This window comes from Synchiropus splendidus, chromosome 1, assembly GCF_027744825.2.
Source record: "Synchiropus splendidus isolate RoL2022-P1 chromosome 1, RoL_Sspl_1.0, whole genome shotgun sequence".
NCBI classification, from domain to species: domain Eukaryota; kingdom Metazoa; phylum Chordata; class Actinopteri; order Syngnathiformes; family Callionymidae; genus Synchiropus; species Synchiropus splendidus.
The window spans coordinates 51,371,523-51,389,072 of record NC_071334.1 but is presented as its reverse complement, the minus strand read 5'-3'; the positions used below and the strand labels follow the sequence as shown (position 1 = coordinate 51,389,072).

The following is a 17,550-nucleotide window of genomic DNA, read 5'->3' as shown; positions in this document are numbered from 1 at the left end:
AGTTATCTCGAGAGACAATGGTAAAAGCATTTTGGATTCGTCCACCTGTAACCACTATGTCTCCCATGGTTTCGTCAACGTTTTTTTTTTTTTTTTTTTGGTTTTTTTTTGGGGGTTTTTTTTTTGTTTTTTTGCATCAAGAGCGTGATGGTTTTATCAAGAGGGTTTCGAGGAAAGAAGTCAGGACAGAGTGAAACCCAGGCGGCAGCGCACCGACCTCTAAAATAGTTGTTGTATTCTGGTCACAGAAGGTAATAGCCATCCCGGAGGACATATGTTGTTGTTTTTGCATTTAATTTATAAGGAAACAAAACATTTGTCTCTGCGAGAAAACTGAAAACAAAGCGGAATAGAAGATGTACAGTATGTATAAACTGTTAGTTGTCATACTGCCGTGCACCAGTAGATGGCAGAGCAGGGGAATAACGATTGCCTTATTGAACTGACGAAGAAGAACCGCGGTTTCTGAGGCAGGATGTATCACTCCACTTTTTTTTTCCTTTTTCCTTTTATTGGCAAATTAATTCAATTTCCACCCAGGAAGTGTTAACGCTCTTACTTACATTGACTTGGAAGTCTAGCACTGCATTTGTGCAAATTATTGCATCAGGTGTCTGGCTGTATTTCTTCACCAATCATTGAGATTGGTCATGTCGATTGTTGTGTGAGTGACATATCTCTTTATAGAATACATCTTAGTCAGATCTGCAAAAGCGGCAGCCAAGTGTTTTTCGCGTACGTAACTATCACCTGCTTATCCTCGTTATGTTTGTCAAAAACGTTTTGAAGGAATCGTATCATGGATTATTGGGTGTTTGCCGACGAGGACAGTTGATTCCCGCAGCTGCTAGAAGGTAAAACATTGATCTATTGTACGATTTTATAGTTACTATTTTTATAATCAATCGAGATGTAACGACAACAGCAACCGAAAATTGGACGTCTCCGCTGTAACATGTCTTCGTTTTAGTACTAAGATCAACTGTGACAGGTGGAGTGTCCAGTAACCTTTGGCACACTTCCTTCATTGGGACTTTCCTAGACAAAAAGTCGTGTATTTAATGCTAATGTTGTTTAGTATAATTGAGTGTAACTATAGCAAATATACTATGAACCATATAGGTATGTACAATCCTTAAAACAGCCTTCGTAAAAAGTAGTATGCTGTACTTCGAGTACATTTCAGAAAGTATCTTAAGAGTAGTACGTCAAAAATAAATTTCAACTAATGTTGCAGGAAGATATAAGTCCACTTCTTATTGCTAAGGATTAGTGAAATCTGTTTTGTTGTTTTCATTGTTGATGCCAAAATAATTTTATAAACAATATGGTTCTATATATATTGTGTACATAATAATCTGCATAACAAAGTCATACAGATTATTGCATAAAACACTCATGGCCAAGATGGTGTTTTTCTTCTTTTCTGTCAATGCGTGTCCATGTTCTCAGACTCCAACACAGCCAGAGCCAGCATCATGACCAGGCTGCTGCTGCCCCACCAACACGTCCAGAGACATCGGGAGCCAAGACCCTGATGGACATCGGGACTCGGCGGATCTTCAACGAGGACCATGATCTTTTCCGACAAAGCGTGCGTCGATTCTTCCAAGAGGAAGTAATCCCACATCACAAAGAGTAAGGTCATAGAATGCATCAAAGACTGGGAATGCCGGTGTTTTCCTGACGTGATTCGTGTCTGAAGATGGGAAAAAGCAGGTCAGGTGAGCAGAGAGGTGTGGGAGAAGGCTGGGCAGCAAGGTCTGCTGGGCGTCATGACCCCCGAGAAGCATGGCGGCATCGGTGGAGACCTGTTCTCAGCAGCCATAACGTGGGAGGAGCAGTGAGTGCAAACTAATGGTTGATCAAATTCACTATGTAGATTCGCTACTATGTTTATGTCTGAACCAGTTGAACAGCTAGAATGGTTTAGTCACCGTTGAGGTCACAAACGTCAGTGACGGCTGTGTGTTTGTGCACCAGGATGTATTCCAACTGTTCAGGACCAGGTTTTGCTCTGCACTCCGACATTGTGATGCCGTATGTCATCAACTATGGAAACAGGGAGCAGATTGAGCGCTTCATTCCTCAACTGACTGCAGGCACATGCATCTCAGCCATCGCCATGACAGAACCAGGAGCTGGGAGGTCTGTGCACCAGTCACTTGTCTACGTTTCGGTCGACTTTGCTAGCTTTAAATGGAGCTTTGGCCTCCTAGTGACCTTCAAGGGGTGAGGAAGAATGCCAAGCGAGACGGCAGTGACTGGATTCTCAATGGGAACAAGGTGCCGACATGCCAATAAGCCATTTATCGGAGAATGCCCTTAACAATGATGTCATGTGTCCAAAGGTTTTTATTACAAATGGCTGGATGGCTGACCTAGTGGTGGTCGTCGCCGTGACCAACCGGGAGGCCAAGACAGCGGCTCATGGCATCAGTCTGTTCCTGGTGGAGAACGGCACAAAGGGCTTCCAGAAGGGTCGTAAGCTGGAGAAGATTGGACTGAAGGCGCAGGACACCGCTGAACTGTTCTTCGAAGATGTCCGTCTCCCAGCTGCTGCTCTCCTGGGGGAAGAGAATCGAGGGTTCTACTACCTGATGAATGAACTTCCTCAGGTGAGCACTTGTTTTGCCTCACCTTTCCCACAGATGACTGTCAAATGATATTCACTAAGCATGAGTTATATATCAACCAAGCACACCCTGATGTTATACTTCGATTGATCATATACAACTCACTGAGTGCTGGGATTGTGAATCATCCTAATTCGGGAGCACAGTTTGAGTGAGTAGCATCATTTAAACATGGAGTGAAAAATCCCAAAGGACGCACGATTATGAGACCCTGTGGTAGTAGTTTTCGCCCTGGGTCCAAGCGCCCAACACATGCAGATGTGCTCAAGTTTGTTTTGCGTCCAATATCTCAGGCTAGGAGGAGCAAAAACAAGAGCTTGCAAAGATTGTGAGTTGTGCACTCGCAGCAGTGGATGTGCAAAAACTACACTTGAGGACTTTTATCCGTTAATTTTTAATTTGCAGACATATATCTGTGATGCGAATGTGAATAAAACATTCTAAAAGTGCACAACTCCAGTTTTCTTTGTGACTTCCTATGTGTAGTGACACATCGTCATACTCATATTTATGCCTTCAAATCCGTCTTTCACCCAATACACCTTCATTGAAAGAGTCTGCAAGCCAGGATGAATGAAAAGTGCCTAAAAGACAATCAACGTCAGAAGTATGCAAATGTTTTGGATTTCAAAAAGTTCATATTGATCAAAACAACTCACTGTGGTGACCATGCCTCGCTGCTATTGGACACTCTAGTCACCGGCACAGAGCGTCATATAACAACGCAAATAATCTTAAAGGCACAGATGATAATTCTGGATGCATTTGCAGCAGTGACAAAAACTCCAAACGGCTCAGACATATACATACTTTTCCACTTGAGAAAGACATGCTCAGGCTTTCAGTTGTTTTGGTCACAGACTACATCAGACTAAATGTCTATATATATATATGTGTTGCATGGACATGATTACTACTTCTACTAACCATAATTAGGGTTGCACCAATCGCTATTTTTTTATCGATCATATATTGATGGCCGATTTTTTTGGAACATCTCAACAGGCTGTTACCGATTTTTGGAAATAGTTTTTTCTTTTTTTCCTCCTCAACTAAACCACACACAAGTCACTTTTTTAAAATTAATTACTCAAATATACTAAATAAAAATAACACTGAATATATAACAGCAGAACATTTATAAGGAAACAAAACACAACAAGGAAATAAATAACCGACAATAAAAAAGGCAAAGTGCTTAAAGTAAAAAAAAATGTTTGGTTTTTTTTCCATTTTCAATGAACAATGATCTGATCAAACCCACAATGTAACTATCTCTCATCACTTGTTAAATGCAGGAATGTTGCCTTATAACCTGACAGACTGATCCTCTTTTCATCTCCTACTTGTCTAGGGAATGAGTATCTGGGGTCCAGGTGCGCTTTTAGCTGCTGGTCCTATCTTCAATAACAGACCTCAGCTATTCGTGGAAGACAATAAACCTCAATAGTATTTGGTTTCGCCTTTGGTTATCTCCAGTTAGCTTAGCTTTCGTTCATTAGCCTCTTGGTGGCGCTAGAATTTGGTGCATTGATTTGAGGCCAAGCGCCTTTTTTTAAAGCTGCGCCTGAGTCCATGGGTGCCTCTGATGTCTGCAGGTCCATTCAAGTTGTGTGATTTCTTGCAAATGTCTACTTTGTTTTATGTTTTTACGTCCTGATTCTGAAATTTTAATGCGTAATAACATTTTTCATCATGTATGAATATAAACAATATCTTATTAAAATAAATACAAGAATGATCAAAAATGGTTATATATATTTATTTTAATTATGTATTTATTTGATCGGCTGATCATGATGATGTCATAAATGCCTATATCAGCGCCGATCATTCGGCGGGCCAATCGATCAGTGCATCCCTACCAATAATAATATTAGTCATACTATTTATTGGAAGTCCAGAGTTACATGAAGGGAACTCAATCTGCCAGCACTCTCCCAAGTTACACAGCCATTTATATTTTTATTGCCTATATTTTTACCATTTTTTTTCTACTTTGCTTCTGGTTTTCATTTTACTATTCACAATCACAATAACATCAATTTATCAACTTGTCTAAGATCCACTTTTGAGAATGAACCTTTCCAACCGCTGCTCAACTTAACTAGTGAGAACAACTTCAGTATGTTTCCAAAAACGTTGGAAATTTGACAAATTGGACTTCATTTTGAATGAAGTTGTGTTACGTGTCTCAATACTTGTCTTTGGCTCAGGAACGTCTGGTGATTGCTGACATGGCCATCGCCAGTTGCGAGTTCATGTTCGAGGAAACCAGGAATTATGTGTTGCAGAGGAAAGCTTTCGGAAAGACCATCGCTCACCTGCAGGTCTGTGCTTCAGGACCGGGCCAATGAAGGGGCTGCGTGGTGTGTGTGTAATGTCAGTGGTTCTGTTATTGCTTTGGCTTCACTGTTTCAGACTGTGCAGCACAAACTGGCAGAGCTGAAGACTGAAATCTGCGTGGGACGATCCTTTGTGGACAGCTGCCTTCAACTCCACGCTGAGAAGCGTCTGGACGCCTCCTCTGCCTCCATGGCCAAATTCTGGTGAGATCCTGCCGCGAGACACCCGATAAGGTCCGGTGCTGCAGCAGTAACTGTGCTGCTTCTTGCCTGCAGGGCGTCGGACCTCCAGAACAAGGTGGCCACTCAGTGCCTGCAGCTCCATGGTGGCTGGGGATACATGTGGGAATATCCCATTGCCAAGTGAGTGTGTGACCGAGCGACATATGAGTGTGTTTGAAAGAGTCTTGAGTGGAAATTGCAACTGTCTTTCAGGGCTTTCGTGGACTCACGTATTCAGCCCATCTACGGAGGAACGAATGAGATCATGAAAGAGCTGATCGCCAGAACCATAGTCAGCCAGAAGTGAGACTTGAGCTTCATCACGGTGGTGGAGCAGAGTCGGGGGGGTGTGTTTTGAGTTTGGTGGTGAATTTGTCAGCACACTGGGATCAATGCACCTGATCATGTACCGGAAACTCTCGCTCAATAACTGGGATTCATCTTGCTGGATGATGCAGGCTCAACAATTAGATACACCAGTCAAATCACGAACATCATGATTTTTAACACATTGTCTAATAATTTATTTTTAAGCTATGATGAAGGCCATTAATAAAATTAAAGATTTTCCTCCTAAGGAGCGTTCTGTTGATTTTGTAGTAAAGGAACTGCTGCAACTGTCTTTTCGCTGATGTGTTGAATACGTTATTATTGGTGGAACCATAATGCTGTCTCTTCAGCTCAGTCACTGTCATTCCTCGTCATCCATCACATTATCTATGTGGAGGTTAGTCGTGAAGCTTTGTAGAGAAACCAAAGAAGACAAGGTAATTTTCCTCTGTATTTCTATCTTCTTGGTAATATTAAGGTGCATAACTGCTCTTAATAAATGGTCTTGATCGTTATTCCGTTATTGATGTTTTCGTGAGGAAGATGGATGAATATATTAATTGATAACCAGTTCATATATAGATATTTTTTCTTTTCAGACTCACAAATCCAGATAAATATTTGGTATGACCCCTTTTCTCACATTGTTTATGTCATCAACTAGTAGTGGAGCGGAACCCAAGCGCAAGTAAGCGATAACCAACAAGAAACCATCATAGAAATTTGTCATCTGCTTCCTCTTCTCTCAAACCTACAAACCTCATGTCCTCCTTCACCACCTCCATAGAGCTCCTCTTTGGCCTTCCTCTCCACCTTCTGCCTGGCAGTTCCAACCTCAACATCTTCCTACCAATGTACTGGCTCTCTCTCCTCTGTACATGTCCAAACCATCTCAATCTAGCCTCTCTGACTTTGTCTCCTAAACACCTGACATGTGCTGTCCCTCTGATCTACTGCTTCTGATCCTATCCATCCTGCTCACTCCCAGAGAGAACCTCAGCATCTTCATCTCTTCTATCCCCAGCTCTGCCTCCTGTCTTTTCCTCAGTGCCACTGTTTCCAAACCATACATTCCAACCAACATTGCTGGCCTCACCACCCTTTTGTACACCTTCCCTTTCATCCTTGCCAACAGCCTTTTGTCACACATCACACCTGACACTTTTCTCCAATGATTCCATCCATCCTGCACCCGCTTCCTCACCTCTTTCTCACACTCTCCATCGCCCTGGACAGTTGAGCCCAAGTACTTAACATCCTCCTCCTTCTTTATCTCTACATCCTGTAACTTCACCTGTCCACTTGGCTCCTTCTCATTCACACACATGTATTCTGTCTTACTGCGGCTAAACTTCATTCCTCTCCTTTCTAAGGTAAACCTCCACCTCTCTAGTTTATCTTCCACTTGCTCCCTGCTCTCACCACAGGTCACAATGTCATCTGCAAACATCATTGTCCAAGGAGCTTCTTGTCTAACCTCATCTGTCAACCTGTCCATCACCATGGCAAACAAGAAGGGGCTCAGAGCTGAGCCTTGGTGCAGTCCCACCACCGCCTTGAACTCCTGTGTTACACTTGCAGCACACCTCACCCCTGTCTCACATCTGGCATACATGTCCTGCACCAACATACTTCTCTGTCTCTCTAGACTTTCTCATACAATACCACAACTCTTCTCTTGGCACTCCATTGTGTGCTTTCTCCAAGTCCACAAAGACTCAATGGAGCTCCTAATGGCATGAAGCCAAACTGTTGCTCACATATGCTAACTTCTGCCCTTTGTCTACTTTCCACTACTCTTTCCCACAACTTCATCGTGTGGCTCATCAACTGTGTCCCTCTATAGTTCACCACAATTTTGTACCAATAGATGGCAGGGCTGCAAAAAGGGTTGCATTCAGAAAGCAGAGAAGAAGAGAAGAAGCAACGCAGCTTCTCTGACAGGAGATATCACTTCTTTTTTTTTTTTTTTTTTTTTTTTTTTAAGAAGGACTCTAATCTTGAGATGGTGTTACCCCGGACAAACTGGTAGTTACGACTCGGAAATAAAACGTAGTTATTGCATAAAGTCTCCTGTTGTATTTGTTACTCATTTTTGGGGTTATGAAATCGGAGATATCGATCAATGTGCGTGTGATATATCACCCCATAATAACACATCTCAGTGATAGATAGTACTATTATACGTTTCAAATGAGTGTTTTCGCATACTGCGCTTTTAAGCCTTAAGTTGGCTCGATATTCACAGATTCGTGGGTGAATAAATCAATAACATCTACTTTTTAGGAGACATATCTTTGCTCTTACGAGTCACCGCTACATGCTCTGTCGACTACCGTCGGATTTTAAAGGAAAACGTGCGACGTGGGGTGTGAATGAATCACACACATCTCTATGCAGTCGGGTGAAAAGACGGCGCCATGTGAAAATCAGTGACTCCTCAATTGTTGTGCGTCTTTATAACATATGATACAATGATAATGGTTGGCAAATTCACATCACTTGAAGAGGACCTCCCCTTGGTGTTGCGACACCAAATAGTTTCTGATATTTCCGTTTTCAATATTTAACACAAATATTTTCATCTGATATTCATTCATATTTTGTAATAGCGCCGTAATTACAAGGCGGATGGTCACCATGTTCTTAACTTATAAAAGACCTCCCCAAGGTGTTACTACAGCAAATTGTTTCTAAAATTTATCCTTCTCTATAGTTTTCACAAATATTTTCATTATATTTTAATGCATATTTTGTAGTAGCTCGGTAATTACAAGACTGACAGACACCATATTCATGCCACTTATAAAGGACCTCCCCATGGTGTTACTACAGCAAGTAGTTTCTTACATTTCAGTTCTCAATAATCTTCGCAAATATTTTCATCATATTGTCATACATTTTTTTTGTAATAGCTCAGTAATTACAAGGCTGATGTTCACCATATTCATGTCACTGATAAAGGACCTCCCTATGGTGTTACTACAGCAAATAATTTGTCGAATTTCTCTTCTCATTATTTTTCACAAATATTTTCATCATATTTTCTTATATGTTTTGTAATAGCTCTGTAATTAAAGGACTGATAGACACCATATTCATGTCACTTACAAAGGACCTCCCCATGGAGTTATAACAGCAGGTAGTGTCTCAAATTTCTCTTCTCAATATTTTTCACAAATATTTTCATCATGTTTTCACATGTATTTTGTAATAGCTCTGTAATTACAAGACTCATGGTCACCATATTCATGTCACTTATAAAGGACCCCCCCATGTGTTACTACAGCAAGTGCTTTTCTATTCTATTCTTGCTGTAGTAACACCATGGGGAGGACCTTTATAAGCGACATCAATATGGTGTCTGTCAGTCCTGTAATTACGCCGCTATTACAAAATATATACGAATATATGATGTAAATATTTGTGAAAAATAATGAGAATAGAAAATTAAAAAACTACTTGCTGTAGAAACACATGGGAGCGGGGGGTGGGAGGGTCCTTTATAAGTGACATGAATATGGTGACCATCAGTGGTGTAGTTCATGAAGTATTATGATATTATGTTATTTTACGTTTTTCTCGATACAAATAAGTCTTTGTCGGTCCCTTAACTGGCGCCGCGACTGTCACACCCCCGAGACTGTAGTTTCACTCCTAAAGAGCGAATGAAAACTTAGGGTGTAGTCCTCAGCTAGAGTCACATAGGGTCGAATGTTGTCGTGTTTGTTTGTTTGTTTTTTCTTTTCTTTATTGGCTTCAGTACTTATTAACCCGCCAAAGTCAAATCTGTGAGTATCGAGCCAACTTAACGTAAGCTGAATGTTTCTCCAAAACATTTTCATAAAGTCGCGTCATGGACGAATGGGTGTTTTCCGCCGAGGACTGTTGACTCCTGCAGCTGCGAGGAGGTAATAAGTCAAGCATAAGACACTTATTTTCTGGAGAGGTGACAGCGAGTGAAATGTGTCACTCAGGTTGGCTGGGTCACTGTAATCTTCCATAAATATCATTTTCTCGTCTCCATAAAATCTGAAAAGCCAGATTGTTTTCCCCTAATGCTTGGTTTTTACAAAAAAAAGAAAAGAAAAACTTGTTATACTCTACTTAATTCGTAACCCTCGCCACAAAACAATACATTATCAAATAAATTCAAAAGTGTCACGGCCAAGATGGTGTTTTTCTTCTTTTCTGTCAATGCGTGTCCATGTTCTCAGACTCCAACACAGCCAGAGCCAGCATCATGACCAGGCTGCTGCTGCCCCACCAACACGTCCAGAGACATCGGGAGCCAAGACCCTGATGGACATCGGGACTCGGCGGATCTTCAACGAGGACCATGATCTTTTCCGACAAAGCGTGCGTCGATTCTTCCAAGAGGAAGTAATCCCACATCACAAAGAGTAAGGTCATAGAATGCATCAAAGACTGGGAATGCTGGCGTTTTCCTGACGTGATTCGTGTCTGAAGATGGGAAAAAGCAGGTCAGGTGAGCAGAGAGGTGTGGGAGAAGGCTGGGCAGCAAGGTCTGCTGGGCGTCATGACCCCCGAGAAGCATGGCGGCATCGGTGGAGACCTGTTCTCAGCAGTCATAACGTGGGAGGAGCAGTGAGTGCAAACTAATGGTTGATCAAATTCACTATGTAGATTCGCTACTATGTTTATGTCTGAACCAGTTGAACAGCTAGAATGCTTTAGTCAGCCATAATGCCATAAATGTGTGTGTTTGTGCACCAGGATGTATTCCAACTGTACAGGACCAGGCTTTGCTCTGCACTCCGACATTGTGATGCCGTATGTCATCAACTATGGAAACAGGGAGCAGGTTGAGCGCTTCATTCCTCAACTGACTGCAGGCACATGCATCTCAGCCATTGCCATGACAGAACCAGGAGCTGGGAGGTCTGTGCACCAGTCTCTTGTCTACGTTTCGGTCGACTTTGCAAGCTTTAAATGCAACTTTGACCTTCTAGTGACCTTCAAGGGGTGAGGACGAATGCCAAGCGGGACGGCAGCGACTGGATTCTCAATGGGAACAAAGTGCCGACATGCCAATAACGTTGCATGTCTTGTATATAGTGGTTACATAATCTGTGTCCAAAGGTGTTTATATCCAATGGCTGGATGGCTGACCTAGTGGTGGTCGTCGCCGTGACCAAGCGAGAGGCAGTGACAGTGGCTCATGGCATCAGTCTGTTCCTGGTGGAGAACGGCACGAAGGGCTTCCAGAAGGGTCGTAAGCTGGAGAAGATTGGACTGAAGGCACAGGACACCGCTGAACTGTTCTTCGAAGATGTCCGTCTCCCAGCTGCTGCTCTCCTGGGGGAAGAGAATCGAGGGTTCTACTACCTGATGAATGAACTTCCTCAGGTGAGCACTTGTTTTACCTCACCTTTCCCACAGATGACTGTCAAATGATATTCACTAAGCATGAGTTATATATCAACCAAGCACACCCTGATGTTATACTTCGATTGAGTGCAAAGGCTTCGATTGTGAACAAATAAGGAGTGTACATACACATTGCATTCTTCAGATGTTTTTTGTTTGTTATGGTGAGTGACGTCATTTAAATGTGGGTTTTTCGTGTCTTTGGCTCAGGAACGTCTGATTGTTGCTGACATGGCCATCGCCAGTTGTGAGTTCATGTTCGAGGAAACCAGGAATTATGTGTTGCAGAGGAAAGCTTTCGGAAAGACCATCGCTCAGAAGCGTCTGGACGCCTCCTCTGCCTCCATGGCCAAATTCTGGTGAGATCCTGCCGCGAGACACCCGATAAGGTCCGGTGCTGCAGCAGTAACTGTGCTGCTTTTTGCCTGCAGGGCGTCGGACCTCCAGAACAAGGTGGCCACTCAGTGCCTGCAGCTCCATGGTGGCTGGGGATACATGTGGGAATATCCCATCGCCAAGTGAGTGTGTGACCGAGCGACATTTGAGTGTGTTTGAAAGAGTCTTGAGTGGAAATTGCAACTGTCTTTCAGGGCTTTCGTGGACTCACGTATTCAGCCCATCTACGGAGGAACGAATGAGATCATGAAAGAGCTGATCGCCAGAACCATAGTCAGCCAGAAGTGAGACTTGAGCTTCATCACGGTGGTGGAGCAGAGTCGGGGGGGTGTGTTTTGAGTTTGGTGGTGAATTTGTCAGCACACTGGGATCAATGCACCTGATCATGTACCGGAAACTCTCGCTCAATAACTGGGATTAATCTCGCTGGATGATGCAGGCTCAACAATTAGATACACCAGTCAAACATAACTTCATTTGTCTACTTCATGTTCCTGGTAGTTAGTTTTCGGTTTGCCTATTTCCGTGGTCTAGTTGGTATTAATAAATGCTGAAACAACTGCTGATACTGCCATATCACTACAGCCACAACTTTGTTTTGATAAAACTGAACATGAATTGATTCAGAATTTCACTGAAGCAGTTCTTTTAATTTCCAGAAGGTCCTTTTTTACATAACAGACAAAATCCAGATGTTTAGAAAGTCAGAAATTCTGACTTCATTATTTCATGGGGAAAAGAAACAGCAACAATGGCGTTTAAAGCATATGTTTCCAAATAATTTTCTCATCCATGCTTAGCCAAAGAGAGACAAAAAGGCACAGCCAATGAACATTTGTCCATATTTGAAAAGAAAACAAGAAATATCGCTTTTTTAAAGACCGAAAACACCTAAGCGAATCGTGACAAAACCTTAATTCTGATTTTAAACATCCTTCCTGCAATGTACCAAAATGGCCACTTGATGGAGCCAAATCTCCGCTAGAAACAGTTTTCATTCCAAACTCGACGTTAGAGCATTTCACTGTTCAGTTTAACTACTGCCCCTACAGAATTAGACAGAGTTACCATTGCTGGTTATTAACCTAATTGTATCATCAATGTTCTCCAGATATTTACAATAGAATATCCAGACCTGACCATGCCTGTTATATTTTGTAACGCTCTCCAGAGCTTGGCCTCTCCATCACACCTAAGTCTTGCCAGTCATCGGAGCTCCTTGCGTGTATTCTTCATGCTCCTGTGCCGTTCTGAAGGTCCTGGAGATTCCTGTCTAAAAAATGCCCTTTGCTTTGCCTCATATTCCTCCAAACCTGTCTGAGCTCCCTGCACATGGCACCGGCGCCTCAGCCTAACTCTGCATCTCCGTCTCCTTCTCTCCTCAGCAACAGCCACACCCTGCTGCCCACCGCCCCCTCCTCCCCCCACTCACTCCAGCCTATTAGACTCCGGACTACCCCCTCTTTCTCACAATAAGCGTCCAACGCCATGTCACACATTCATATTGTGTTCATGCCATGAGTCACGTGTGTCCTGAAAGACTCCTGAAACAAACAAATAATCAAAGTACAAATAATAAATCGTTCCTCTCCCATGTGTGCGCACTGGCTGAGAATCTCTGTTGCGCCGTATGTTTTGCCGTTACGGTAATTTAATTCCTGGTGGGCGGGGCCATCCACTCTTTCTTCATTGTCACTTCTCTGACTCGGACGAGGTGTCAGTGTCGCTCACGCGCTGAAACCTGCAGGTAAGAGCGTCGCCTGTCAGTTGTCCATAAACTTCCATTTAAATTCATGTCTGGTCCGGCGTGCGGTGTGAAGTTAAGTCGAGTTTGCGTGTTTTAAGAGACGTATTGCTCTGCCTTGTGTTTAAGTGACCGAAATCTGAAGGTCTCTCCATTCAGGAAGGTTGTGGGTTTGTCTGTTTTGTCGCCTTATGGCGTGTTTTCGACATATTTGGATGCAGTTTGGCAGCGTTGTTTGGGGATAAAACGGAGCGAGTGTTAGTCAGTGTGAGCCGCTGCAGCCTTTGTTCTGGTCCACGCCTGCATGGTGCTGAAACCGGCGTCGTGCCCTTTTACCGCAGCAAAGTCCTTCTGCTTTAAACCTTGAGAAGCTTGAGGAAACATTCTCTCCGACTGTGCCAATTGTTCAATATTTCATTTTTTTTATGCAGGACCTTTTGGGCACTGTACGTGTGGTTTTGGGGAGTAGCCCGTCTTGTCTTGTCTGACAGCCAGTTGTCCTTGCAGACCTTCCCACCATGCCTCAGCAAATTGTTGAATGAGCTGCATTTCGTTCTTTAAGTCACTTTTAAAGGAAGTATATCGCACCTCGAACAAAAGAGCACGGAGATTATGATGAACAAACTTGTGTGTATTTTGCGTCTGTCTGCCTTTTCAGAAGATGCTGAGCTCTCCTCCCTGTCTTGCCATTGATATGAATTTGGAATAGATTTTTACTGTGCTGTGGCCTGTTGTCAGCCACAGCACATTATTAAATGCCACCATCACTTACTCTAGTAATGATGGCATTTAATAAGGAATTGTGATCTGTCATTTGAGTTAAGTTATTTGACTCCATGTCAGTGCATTCCACCATTTTTTTACTGCTTATCTCAAGTCCCGGGGGCAGCGGCCGAAGCACAGAGGTCCAGACTTTTGTCTCCCTAGAAACCATCTCCAGCTCCAGATGTTCCTGGGTCAGCTGACAGAAGCCTGTCCTGGGTCTCTACTTAACTCTACTTGACACGACTTCTCTTCACTTTGGAGATGCAGTTGCTCTGCCTTGACTCCTTTCTGGTTGATTGAAGGCCTCACCACATCTCTTGTGTCAACAGTTTTGTTTGGTGTAAAGTAGTGATTGGCTGATGAGGCTTCATGAAACAGTGTCCTAATTTTCAGAGGACACTAGATGGCGCTCTTGGTTTTAAAATGATGTGAGATTCCATTGAAATTGTTGTTTAAATCCAAAGAGAGAGAGAGAGCAACATCTGGTGGCCTCTGAAACTGAGGACACAGTTTCATGAAGCCTCATCAGCCCGTCACTACTGATAACCCTAAGTTGGTGACCAAAGCCAGTGAGAGTAGGAACGTAGCGGCCAACTAAATATTGGACGCTTTTCCTTTTTCTGTCATTGCAAGTCTCCGTAACTGAGGACGCTACAACTGATGCATAAATCGATCTGACTGCCTCCTCTCAGTGGAGAACAACAGCCCAACTCACTTCATCTCATCCTCCTCCTGGAGAAGGACATCAACACTGTTCAAGTGAGAGCCATGTCCTCGGACTAGGAGAGGCTGATTTTCAACGGGTTGCTGCACAGTCGGCTGCGAGTATGAATTACACATCACTGGACTCTAGTTTGTGAAAGACGTTGAGGTTCACGTGTAAATGCAGATTTAAGGGGGCTGAGAATCTGAGTGCCTAGTGGTCATTTGCGTTGGCTTGTCAGTGCCGACGTTGTGAACAGACTAGATGCAGCATCCATGGTTGCAGCTCACTTCCCCAACATCGCCCCTGTTTCCTGTTTGTGTCAAGTAGCTGCGTGTGTGTGATGCTGCCAAGAAGGATTTAAGATGGTTGTCGGTTGAGCTTGCAAGACACAGCCTTTCAAGAAACATAAACAAATGACCACATGTGGTTCTTACATGCAATTCATTGTGGCATCACTGGCATGGAACAGAAAAATTAACTTGTCATTTGTTACAGCACTAGAAAAAAATGGTGCTTCTTAATGTAAATGTTGCATTAGTTACCCAAAACTGTGAATGAATTCATTGTATCATTAATTAAATGGAAGAATGTATCCATTGAGGAAGTGCTGTTCATCTCGACATGGTTCTGCCACCAATCTTATACCAAATGAAAATGCTTAAGATGACAACCCACCTATCAGTCATGACCAATGGCTCTTTGCAACTGAGTCAATAGCTGAGCCAGATGACTCATCTGTCATCAAAGGAAGACACCAGTGTAGCAAAAGTCATTTCGACATCCAAAGATTCAGGCGCTTTTCCCTCTCTTGCTTTGAGATAAATAGACTAACACACATGCGTACTGTATTGAAACAATGTGTTTCTTTTCACTTTCATGAATATCACACCTTTTTCCATAGAATATCAGGTTTGGCCAAACATTTGATGCCACCAGTTACAAATACTCAAGTTTACATCAGAGGGCTTCCTGATTTGTGTTTCTGTTGTGTGTATGTGTTTCTTTTATCACTCTATTTTTACTAAGATGAGTTTCCTTTTTATATTAGAAAGGTGTATTTTATTGTCCCTTTGTGGGTAGATCTGTTGTGTTATGTGCAGACCAAGAACTCTATCAGAGCAGATGGGGTCCAGACTAATCGCAGACAGAGTAATTGAACCGACCTAAATCGCGAAACAGCAGGTTGGATGTCTGCGTTTTACCTGTGTAATCCGACAGTTTGTGTTAGGCCAAATGATTTCTGACCCTTCAAATTTCCCCCGAAACCCAATCCAAGTGCCACTCAGGTTCCTTAAGTATTTTCCCAAATGTCAATTCTTGTTAGCTGTAACATAAAACTCCTGAAACCGCGGAGACGTTTAGTGAAATCAATCCCTCCTGTGTAAAGCTGGGTTCGGACTTCTGAAGGAGCTGGGAGTAATGTTTTGGTTATGGATCAGATCCAGGGTCAGTGTTTATGTGGTTGATGTGAGCTTGTTCTGCATGTTGTTAAGGAGGCGAAGGAAATCTGCAGCGATGCATGTCTTGAAGTTTGCACGTGTTCAGTGTTCATCCTACAGTGCTCATAGTTTGGTTCAGGTCTAGGGTCTTCTGGGGACTCCCTCCTGCTGTGCTCTCTCCAGGTTTCTAATGAGAGCTGGCAGAGCTGTGCTCCAGCACACGATTAAGTCTCGACTTTGAGAAGGGACTTGCTAATTCTTGCACGTCAGGTAAACTGAAATGACACAGTGACCTGCTTCTACTCAGCACTAGAGTGAGTTCACAGTTTTGTGGGGTGTAGAATAGCAGTCTGGAGAGCAGTTAAATCTCTTTAGCCTTAAACATGCACATGGCATATGGAACCCCTCCGTAGCTCTTGGGTCCACACTCTAGTTAGTGGCACTATTATGGGGAAATGAGCACTTGCAAAGAAATCTCTTATTTTATTTATTTATTCATTCGTTATTGTTTATTTTTGCCATGGAATTTTCGACGTGGGAATGTTAAAAGAAGTTTTCAAAATGACTATTTACTGGCTGAAAAATGACATTTGTATCCAGTGAAATGCTAGTCTCTCCTCTATTAATATGTTTATTTTTGTGTATTTAATATGCTGCCTTGTGTAATATGATCTCTAAAAAAAACAAAAGCTCTCCAGTTATTAAAGGAAAAACTGATCTGGCCATCTGGCCCACACTTTATTTCAGTTTATTTGACAATTAACTCGCACTTAGTGGGAAAAGTCTGTAGTTTACAGGAATAGAATGATTTTACTAGAAGAGTAGTCACTTCACGACATGTATTTCATGGTGTCATAATGGTCGCCAAATGCAAATTCTCAAATGGAAGAATAGAGTAGACACGCACTGGGTCTGAAGGGGATAACGTCACGATTGTGTTGCCGTGTCGACTGTTTGACACCCTTCAAATCTCATCAGTCATTCAAGAAATATTTTTGTCCAGCCTGTCACATCATTTCTTCAAAACAAGACCATGTGTACGTGGTCCTGTGGAAGTCCGCTTTTTTTAGACTTGGATGGTTGAATAGGAAAGTTTTCTCCTGAAATGGAAAACCTTCAGTCTGTCTCCAAAATATTCTGGCCGTATGTGTGCGAGTAGAAGAAGCAAGAGACAATGGAGGAATATTTATTGGCAGATGAGGGCGGGAATCACAGTTGTGTGCCTGCTTGTCTGCCAAAACTCTGTTTGTTGTGGGTTAAAAGAGAAGTTGCCATCAGATGTGTGGTTGAAACAGCTGTGTCAGACTATTAATGTTTACTGTTGTGGAGTAGATGTTTGGTGCAGGTGTGATGTGATGACTTCATTAAACTCCCTGGCACTATAACCTTCCTCGTAGGGCCGTGTATCTTGATCTTTCCTCCAGCCTACACCCCTCCCTAACGCTCCGTCTTCGCCCAACTTGGCGACAGTCTTTCAAATAACTAGTGACAGCCAGTGTCACAATCCATTCCTCACGGACCATACCCCTCCACAGAGAGGACACTCATGCCGGGCATTCCTGCCCTGCATAGATCC

General features: G+C 42.9%; 2 protein-coding genes across 3 annotated transcripts in view; both read left to right on the top strand.

Annotated features, from left to right (window-relative positions):
• Positions 1-461: 461 nt before the first annotated feature.
• Positions 462-5,780, top strand: acadl (acyl-CoA dehydrogenase long chain). The gene is made up of 10 exons (XM_053877396.1): positions 462-854; positions 1,453-1,638; positions 1,706-1,843; positions 1,984-2,148; positions 2,220-2,286; positions 2,352-2,618; positions 4,853-4,966; positions 5,058-5,185; positions 5,258-5,344; positions 5,417-5,780. The coding sequence occupies exons 1-10, from the start codon at positions 766-768 to the stop codon at positions 5,508-5,510; spliced, it is 1,335 nt and encodes a 444-aa protein (XP_053733371.1). The 5' UTR covers positions 462-765; the 3' UTR covers positions 5,511-5,780.
• Positions 5,781-9,329: 3,549 nt separating this feature from the next.
• The window catches only part of LOC128754966 (long-chain specific acyl-CoA dehydrogenase, mitochondrial-like), a 34,618-nt gene continuing 26,397 nt past the window's right edge, over positions 9,330-17,550 (top strand). Inside the window, exons 1-9 of one of the 2 annotated variants that reach the window (XM_053858010.1) lie at positions 9,330-9,444; positions 9,751-9,936; positions 10,004-10,141; positions 10,271-10,435; positions 10,507-10,573; positions 10,637-10,903; positions 11,135-11,283; positions 11,356-11,442; positions 11,515-11,604. In XM_053858010.1, the coding sequence (XP_053713985.1) occupies positions 9,356-9,444; positions 9,751-9,936; positions 10,004-10,141; positions 10,271-10,435; positions 10,507-10,573; positions 10,637-10,903; positions 11,135-11,283; positions 11,356-11,442; positions 11,515-11,604 (1,238 nt within the window). In that variant the 5' untranslated portion in view covers positions 9,330-9,355. The other variant, XM_053858000.1, reaches the window with a different exon arrangement.

Coding starts and splice junctions, on each gene's coding strand:
- acadl (XM_053877396.1), top strand. CDS start 766: ATGTTTGTCAAAAACGTTTTGAAGGAATCGTATCATGGATTATTGGGT. Junction 2,287..2,351: donor GGATTCTCAATGGGAACAAG/GTGCCGACATGC, acceptor ATGTGTCCAAAG/GTTTTTATTACAAATGGCTG. Junction 5,186..5,257: donor GCCTCCATGGCCAAATTCTG/GTGAGATCCTGC, acceptor TCTTGCCTGCAG/GGCGTCGGACCTCCAGAACA.